We start from the raw sequence: 9502 nt of genomic DNA, 5'->3' as shown, positions 1-9502 counted from the left end.
CCTGTGGTGACTGAAATAGCCATGTAGGTAGGGCTGTTGTGTCATGTGCTGTATAGAGCCGCCTGAACCAAGCCTGCGTGGAGTCTGTAACATCTGAAATAGTTTGAATGCCTTGCTTTGTTCCCCCTACTTAGGGGATTATTTCACCTTGTTCAGCACAGCAGTGGCTGTATGAAGGTGAGGATTCGGGAACGGGGTTGGGAAAGAGCATTTTGGGCACACTTACGTGGAGGTGCACCAGCAGCTGGAGCTGCATCAGGGCATGCTGGCCTTGCTGGTGCCTACAGATGGACGAAGAGGCAGAAGGTGCAAAGATGGAGGGCAGGGTGTGGTTTGGGACCTCTACTTGGTGGCAGGATGCTGGGTTGTCTTTTATAGCCATAGCTGCCTTCTGTTTTCTCAACAGAGGTTTTGAGTTGAGAAGTCTTATTTTCTCTCAGGTGAGTGGGAAGAGGAAGAGTGTGAAGTAAATGCCACAATGAATTTCCCTTGGGGTCACACAGATCTTCCCCCGCACGAGTCTTTTGCATTGATACTAGCATAACCTGTTTTTTCCTTACTGTACTTAAAGATGCAGTTATAATCTCGTCTCTGCCAAAATTCACTTAAGGCATTTCTCAGTGGCATCTTCATTAGGACCTCGGTCTTTGTTTTAAGTCAGTGCCAGAAACACGAACATCCAGAGGAGGAGTTAGATCTCTGCTAACAGCCCTGCTGAATTTACTTTGGTTTAAATAGCTTATATTCAAATACTACGATATTTTTCCTGGTAACATTTTATTGTTACTTTAAACTAAGTGTGAATATGTTTTTATGATCTTATCTGCAAGCAATTGTGAGATGTCCCTCTGCTTTCATCATGATTTCAGTGTTGAAAATTGTCAGGAGAAATTATTGCTGAAACAAAATGAAAGTCAGTGTTTCCTCTTAACCTTTGTGTTTTTATTATGGCTCTGTCACTTTGCTTTTAGCTCTGAGTAAGCCTGCGTGGAAGGGGTGCCGTGGTGAGGCAGAGCACCGGGTGACACACCAGTTCTTCTCTTGCAGGGGCACCAGTTTCACAGGGAGGCATGAGGCTGGTGTTGGCCATCCTGTTACTCCTCAGTAAGTACAGTTGTTACAGTTATTCAGGCCAATTTTGGAATATTACCATGTGATTTACATATATCTCCAAGATTTTGTTAGAGTGCTTCTTTTATGTATGCTATTAAGACACACATGACAGCGAGTCATTATCCCCCACTCTCCTGCCTAAGAGCTATGAGTGATACGAAACCTTTAAATACAAAAAAAAGCTAATTGAGTAACTGAGTAACTGTTGTAATTGAGTCTGAATCAGGTCCTGAAAGGGGCAGTCATTATCTCCTGACAGCTAATACCGAGGGTCTGGATAAGGACAGGCTAACCAAACATATGCATAGCTTTATACCTAGAGAGTCAAGCTTCTCTCATCATCTGAAGCGTAGCCTGAGCCATAGACTGAAACCTGGCTGTAAAATACTGTGTATTTACTGCTATAATTGCATTACTGCTTCTGGTGTTCTGTGGGTTCTTCATGTATTGATCCAATTTTTTTAACTGCACTTTTTATAACAAGTTCAGCCAAGTAAACCTGAACAGATAAAGCCTCCAAGGTACCCATTCCTGTTGAGGCTTTCAGGACAGAACTTGTTTAAAAGGACAAGCCCTGTTAGGGAAGTCTTAACATAATGGGAAAAATATTTAAAGTTGTTTCAGGCAAAATAAACCAAAAGATCCTGCAATTATTTAGAGAACTCTGTTTGATTATTAATGACCATACCATGGGGTCTGAAGAGAGGGTTCTGGTGTTGGACTAGGAGGTTCTTTGCAAATCATCAGAAAATCTGAGGGACCCTAACATCAATCGTGGTCTCAGTTCCACCATTATCACTTGGAAATCAGCAGAATTAATCCCAATTTGGCTCTGCTCACAGAGTCGATTGAAATGCCTGTGATTCTGTTGCAGGAGTGCTGGCTATGAATATGCCAGGGTAGGAAGTGTAATAAATTATTGCTCATAGCAGATTGGCATGTTTACTGCACAATAATGTGCTGAGAATTTGAGTTTTAGCATAGATTTGCAATATGCTAGCTGTATTTTTATAATGACTTTACTGCAGGTGTGTCCATTACCAAAGCTCTTTAAGATTCTACCAAACGATACTATTAAGGACAAAAGGACTACAGGCAAAAGATAATTTTGTTTTCTGCTGATGTTATGATGTAACTGATTTTCTCTGGAGAATAGTGCTGGGTATACAAAACAATTTAATCTCTCTCTGATCTTCTTTTGCACTCAGCGCCGATAAGACTCCAGCATGCACAGGAGGACTGTGATGCTGGGTCCTGCCACCCGGCTGTTGGGGACCTTCTGCTGGGTCGCAGCAAGCAATTAACAGCCTCATCAACCTGTGGAATGAATGGCCCTCAGAAGTACTGCATCATAGGCTACCTAGAGGTTGGTTTGCTCTTTCATTTTTTAATAAACTGACCTCTGCTTACTAACAATATTCTCACCTGTGAAAGGAAATTACCCAGGCTGGGAATTTTCCATTGAAGATGTCTAAAACCCACCAGACAGCGTTACTTAAGCCTGGGGGAAGGCTATGTCTTATTGCAGCACATATGGAGGGTTTGGCAGCAAACAGCCTCCACAGTGATGTATAGCTTCTCAAGAGGGAGAAACACCCATAAGATGCAAACAAGCACAGGGGTTTCTGAAAGAGCTTTGCTCTGTGGGGCCTTTTCCTGCTCATGACTCAGAGGTGAAGACCAGAGTTTGCATGTGCTTGGCAGGAGGAGGAGCGTGATCCTGTAGGCCCTGCCTCGAAGGACAGGACGTGCCACATACCGTGCTGGGACCTGAGGCAGCCTCTTAAGCGATTCACACCATGTCCTCTCCTGCCTTTTGATCTGAAATTAGACCAACGTGGATAAAAGCAGAAAGCCATCTCCAGCAGAAGGAAAAATGGAGTAGTCCCGTCTTTGGCCATGGGGGTGGGTGGGCAGATCCGAAACATGAGTGATCAGTGGTGTGCAAGGAGCCACAGGCAGGCAGAAACACGAATTCCCCCATTGCATGTCCTGGAGGAAGAACTTGGCCCCACTGAGCTAATAAATTCACACAAATAGAAGCATTTTCACTAAATAACAGCTGTAGGCTGAAGAGGAAATTAATAAAACACAGCTTAATTTATAAGCATTTGAAAATAATGACAGACTGTGACCTTCTGGCAAAATTCTGTGACACATTTACAGTGCAAAGCTGTGCCATATTGAGATGGCACCAAGGACTGCTCCAAGTTACTCATTGCAACCAGGGTTTTCTGCAAAATGTAAATACCTCTTTCCTCTTCCGAAAAAGCCTGTGAGCCACTCTTCAGCCTTTGCTGTTTTTTCCCATGCTGTTTAAACAAGTGGATCCTGGGCACTAACTCGCACTGGCTGTGCTCTGAGTCTTGGCACTGCTTGGTAGACGAGCACAAAGAGCCATCTCAGAGACATCGTCTTTCTGGCCCCTAAGCTGGATGTCTGCCTTTTTTTTTCTCCTTTTCAAGAGGAGATCAAAGAGCAATAAAAAATTAATATTTTCACTTGCCTGTACTTATCCTTTGAACTATGTAAATACAGACTCAAAAGGAACAGCTGTTCCTCAGTACTCCCTGTGATTTAATGCTGCTTCAATGTATCTTGACCCCTGGTGCCTGTCTCCTGGAAAGGATGAGAGCTACAAGTTCTGCTGCTTTGCAGAGCTTGAGAAATAGAAGATTATGCTCTGGCAGTACCAGCTCCCCTTAAATGTGTGTGTCACCTCAGGTCTCTCAGGGAGTCCCACTCAACCCAATTCTCTTTCTCGCTAGTACATTCTTGAATGCTTTGCTGGAGGCAGGCCAGGAAGCTTTGCATCCTGCAAAGTGCTTCCTCCCCCAGTTCCCCTCCTGATGAACCTGTCTCAACCATCATGACGAGAGCAAACCTCACCTGTGAAAGCTTGTGTGGCAAGCTGCCAAGAGCCAGGACTTGGTTGGGATGTCTTACCGAAAACTCAGATTGAAAAAAAAATTAGAGTTCAACTGCTTTGTGTTTCAAAAGAAACGCTGCAAATCATTTTCAGTCCTTAACATGTCTTATTGTTTCTTAATGTAGGTTAAGTGGTTTTTAGCCCTATGGTTGGATTTACATTGAAAGAGGACTCAATATTGAGGAGACTATAAAGCTGCACACTTCAGAGGCAAATGGGATCTGCCAGACTTGCCTTACATGGACATGCACATGCTTGTCCTTTGGGGCAGAAAGATTTTTACGGACCAGCCTTAAACATAAGTTGACTGAGCATCATATTGTGTCTATATAAACTAGAGAGTGGGAGTAGGCAGTCCTGCCAAATGCTTTGATAACCTGAGCTCTCCTTACCAGAGCTTTGTGAAATGAGATGACAGAGTATTTTTTGTATTGCTGTCTTGTTTTCTAAATTGTTAAGTGTGGTAAAGAATGACTGAATACAATATATAGCATAATGTTTAAAATACATGTATTATACCATACTTGTAAACCTATATCTCTTTATTTAAATGTGAATAATTCCCAGGTGATCGCATAACGCAAGGATGCCCAAATCATCACTAATACTTTCCTGTAGATCCTGAGCATGCCAGGCAGGGTGCTTCTTCGCCCATCCCCTTCTGGGTCATTTTCAGCCCAGCTCCTGCCACTGGCTTCCACTTTTGGTTTTCAGCAGCAACCCTGCCAGCCTCCCAGCCAAGGGCACTGAATCTGTGTCTCCTCCTTCAGCTCCCTCTGGGGTGCTGTGTCATCCCCCTTTTTCCCTGCCAGCTTCCCTGCCAGCCAGGCACACAACTTGGGAATCACCTTCCACTTTGGCTTATCCCTCGGTCCTTGAACTCAGACTCTGCCCAAATCTTATAGGGTCTGTCTGTGTGGCACAGCCGCCCTGCCCACCCTGAGCATCCCCCTGCACAGCCACTGCCATTCACTTTCCCATGGCACTGCTGGCTGCCGTCGCATGCTGCGCGGGCTTGTCCGCATGGCTCAGCACGGGTCATGCCCCAGCCCGGCGTGTTAACCTTGTCACCTCTCCTTACATCTCCCACACCATCCCCCTCTTACCACCTTCAACAGGAGCTCCTTGCCCTGTTTTCAAAGCCCTTTTTCAGACAAATCCTCTCATTCAGCACTGAGGTATTGGCTACTCATTGCCACCTTTGTTTTCTGCTTGTAACATTTTCCAACAAGATCCTTTCATCCTATTGACATCCTGATTTTCCTCCTTTGCATAATTTTTAGATTTTTCCAGTTTCCCTATGCCTACAAAAGGCACTGACAGTGGTTGAGGTAGTGGTGTCAGCACCCACCTACTTACATTGTACCTGGATCCAGCCTTGCCTTCCATTTGTACAACAGCACCTGTCTGCTGCTCCTGGATGGGTCTCCAAACTGCTAGAAAATGTGAAAAAGAGAGAGGAAAAAAGTGCATAAATAACTTAGTGGATGTTCCTCTTTAAGGCTCCTCAGATCTTGCAAGTCCAGACCTCTCTTGTTACCCCTCTACCTCTTCACTGCTGTCTTTGGCTGAAGGTTTCTACAGCCTTTATGAGACATGAATAGAAGTTCAACTTTTAAAAAATTTAATTTTTCCTGAGAAACTCTTGCAAAAAAACCCCAAAAAACCTCTGACAGCTAAACCTAGAATCAACACCTTGACAAACTTACTTCTTTGCTCTTACTGAGATTCCTTTTCCACAACTGAAATAGTGTATTGCTTATAGAGCACTGGGGGCAAACCGAGGCCAACATTTACTGTATGAACAGTTTGTGCATATGATAGTTTTCTTGGGCTTGTCCTTTATATGTGGAAGCCTGAATGATTAAAAGCACAGACACCCAAAGCACCATGACAGGCTCCAACATTTCTATGGCATAAATACATGTACATCCAATGGATCTTTAGAGAAGCAACCAAATGAATCTTTTATCCTGCTCATCTTGTTTTCTAGGCTGAACAGAAGTGCTTTCTCTGTGATTCCCGATACCCGTATAACCCCTATATGCAGCACAACAGTCACATGGTTGAAAATGTTATCACAACTTTTGAGCCTGATAGGAAAAAAAAGTGGTGGCAGTCAGAAAATGGTGAGTTTCTTTGGGCAAATATTACTGCAAAATATTACTGTGAGATTTATTTATGTAGTTGGGATTCATCATGTTGCCTTCATGAAGAGATGAGACAAGGCTCTACCCATTCTTTGATTCAGTAATACTGAGTGATTTAAACCCATTTGTATGTAGCAACGTAGGATTTCAGACATTCTATTTTTCTACAGACAAATTTTAAGCACATATCTCTGAGAGCTGGGCAGAGGACCATGGCAATCCTGTGTTATACGCGGTGGCCATGTATTTTTCAGTGTCTGCTCTTCAGGGAAATGTGATTTGTGGCAAAAGGTAGATTTGCCTACAGATGTGTAATGACAACACGTGTAAAACACAAATACCCATTTTAAAAAAAAAAGTAGTGCTTGCGGTGTAAAACACAAATGCTTTAGGAAATAAATAAATGAAGCCTGGCTATCAATATACTCATTGCCACACGGTAATTTTGTTGCAAGCTTCTCTGTAGTAGTTCTTCATTAATACCAATTTATATATCCTTATAGCTTCTATGGAAAGGCATGATAGAAGGAATAACATCTACTCTATTGGGCATGTAGTGTATATGTAAAAAATATTTGGTTGGAAATTAAGGCATAAAAAAATTAAGATAATATGTTTCCACTGTTTGGGGTATCCAACTAAAATTCATAAGCCTTGTTTTTTCCTGGAGTTTAACAAGGAACTGTCACCAGTTTGGGACATCAATGCCAGTAAAGCTGCGGGCCAGCTTGACAGGATCTTTTCTTGCTCTTGCTATCTTTCTTCTGGGATGAGGTCTTATGTGCTGCCTGGTCAGCCCCAGCCCTGGGATGCTGCATGCAGATGTGAAGAGTGGGGATATCAGCTAAGCTCCTGTGACTCTCTAGAGAGAATGTGTGAATTGGGATTTTTCTATACTTATTGCAGTTTTGGAAGATGCCTGGTGCCATTGCTCTGCTCATGACAAATTTCAGCTCTGGCAGTATAGAAGTGTTTAACAGATCTGTTTAGCATGAAGAAACCCATATATTCTTACTGAGTTTCTTTTTTTTTTTCTTAGAAATAAGCAAACTATTTGTGTGGATTGAAAAAACATCTTACTGGATACAGGAAGATGTAAACCCAGAACATTGCCATCTGAATGGTCTGAACAGGACCTTGAACCACCTCCTGCAGTCTCAGTAACATGTGGCACTGCTGGTGCTGGTGCCAGCAGGGCAGTACATCACATTGTCCCCAAGAGAGGGATCGAGCTGCACACAGTGTTTGTGCACAGGGGATGCCCTAAAGAGCCTAGCTGCCATGCTGGAAAAGGCATTTTTAAATTCCCCACAGGGAAGTTGTCTCAGCAGCCCCTCCAATGTGCTCATTGTGCTCTTCATTTTCATTCTCTTTGCAGGCGTTGACCATGTCAGCATTAGATTGGACCTAGAAACTTTATTCCAGTTCAGCCATCTTATCCTGACTTTTAAGGTACATCTTCTACCAGAGCTTTTATGTAATGTTATACACTAATTACTTAACCACAGGAATAAATTGCTTAGAGAGGCAGTGAAAGCTCCATATTTAGAGGTTTGTAAGAACAGGTTAGATAAACACCTGTCAAGTATGGTTAAGTTATAGTTGATCCTCCCTCAGGGGAGGAGGATAGACTGAATAGCTCCCTATTCATGTGCCTTCTGGTCCTATTTTCTATACATCTGAAAATTAAAGCTGAAAAAAAATTAAATTGCAAAATTAAGCCCTAAAATTTTGGACATTTCTGAACTGAGGTTGCTGACAAGTTTAGTTCAGTCTTCTCACGCATATCCATTATGATCCAGGTGGTTACGGATTTTTTCCTACAAAATTCTTATATTGTTATGGTAAACTCCCTGGCTTAGAAAGTAACCTTATATGGAAGGTTACCCTTCCCTTTTGCTGAAAGTGTTGAGATGAGGAATCCAGCTTTTTCAGACGATCATGTAACCAGCACAGCAGCCCTGCAGGGAGCCTGAAAGCTCACAAACACAGATTTTTAATTGGCAGCTGTTGGTATCCCCCAAACAGGAATTTCAATAGAACAACCCCTGGGATGTCTTATCAACACCTGTTTAAGGACTTCTTGAAATAACATTTTTTTTTGCAGACATTTCGGCCTGCAGCAATGCTGGTTGAGCGCTCCACTGACTTTGGTCAGACCTGGAAAACATTTAGATATTTTGCACAAGACTGTGCAGCTTCTTTTCCCAACATCTCTTCTGGTCCAGCAAGAAGTGTGGGAGACGTCATTTGTGATTCAAGATACTCAGACATTGAGCCCTCCACTGAAGGCGAGGTATTTCCAAGTGTCTGTGTTTGTATGAGTTCAGATCATATGTGACTGTTTTTCTGGAGCTCAGGGTCTCTTGTCTGTATCTGTCAGATCCACTCACACAGGTTCTGGGACATAAAGTGCTATGAGCTTACTGAAGTAAGAGGGAAAGACAAACATTGCACTTACCCTCAATGTCATATCCAAATGACCTCATAAAACAACTTGTACAAAACCTTCTACTGTTCTTTCCTGCTTTCCAAATTCACATGGAAGTCCCCCTCATAAGAGATCTTGACTCTCCATCAGCCTCCTCAGATAAAGGCATGGGCTTGTCCTTTGATGCAGTCCCAAGCACAGGCACAGGCTGGGTGGAGAATGGATAGAGAGCAGCCCTGAGGAGAAGGACTTGGGGGTGGATGAAAAGCTGGACATGAGCTGGCAGTGTGCGCGGGCAGCCCAGAAAGCCAACCGTATCCTGGGCTGTATCCAGAGAAGTGTGGCCAGCAGGTCAAGGGAGGGGATTCCACTCCTGTACTCTGCTCTTGTGAGACCCCACCTGGAGTGCTGCATCCAGCTGTGGAACCCTCAACATCAGAAGGATATAGACCAGTTGGAGCAAGTCCAGAGGAGGCCACAAAGAGGCTCAGAGGGCTGGAGCACCTCTGCTATGGGGACAGCCGGAGAGAGTTGGGCTGGTTCAGCCTGGAGAAGAGAAGGCTCCGGGGAGACCTTATTGCAGCCTTCCAGTACCTGAAGAGGCTACAAGGAAGCTGGGGGGGACTTTTACAAGGGCCTGTAGTGACAGGACAAGGGGTAACGGGTTTAAATTGAAAGTGGGGAGGTTTAGATTAGATATCAGGAAGAAGTTCTTCCCAGAGAGGGTGTTGAGGCACTGGAACAGGTTGCCCAGATGGCAACCCTGTGGATGTCCCACCCCTGGATGTCTTCAAGGCCAGGCTGGATGAGGCTTTGAGCAACCTGGTCTAGTGGAAGGTGTCCCTGCCCATGGCAGGGGGTTGGAACTAGATGATCTTT

General features: G+C 43.8%; 1 protein-coding gene across 1 annotated transcript in view; it reads left to right on the top strand.

Annotated features, from left to right (window-relative positions):
* The first annotated feature begins 1070 nt into the window (after positions 1-1070).
* Positions 1071-9502, top strand: part of LAMB4 (laminin, beta 4) — a 45048-nt gene continuing 36616 nt past the window's right edge. The window contains exons 1-5 of the mRNA XM_010154055.1: positions 1071-1104; positions 2322-2479; positions 6036-6171; positions 7571-7644; positions 8300-8488. Of these exons, the coding sequence (XP_010152357.1) occupies positions 1071-1104; positions 2322-2479; positions 6036-6171; positions 7571-7644; positions 8300-8488 (591 nt within the window). The remainder of the gene's footprint in view (positions 1105-2321; positions 2480-6035; positions 6172-7570; positions 7645-8299; positions 8489-9502) is intronic.

Source organism: Eurypyga helias, unplaced genomic scaffold, assembly GCF_000690775.1.
Source record: "Eurypyga helias isolate BGI_N326 unplaced genomic scaffold, ASM69077v1 scaffold15336, whole genome shotgun sequence".
Taxonomy (NCBI): domain Eukaryota; kingdom Metazoa; phylum Chordata; class Aves; order Eurypygiformes; family Eurypygidae; genus Eurypyga; species Eurypyga helias.
Note: the sequence above shows the minus strand (reverse complement) of the source record. Positions and strands in the feature narration are given on the sequence as shown.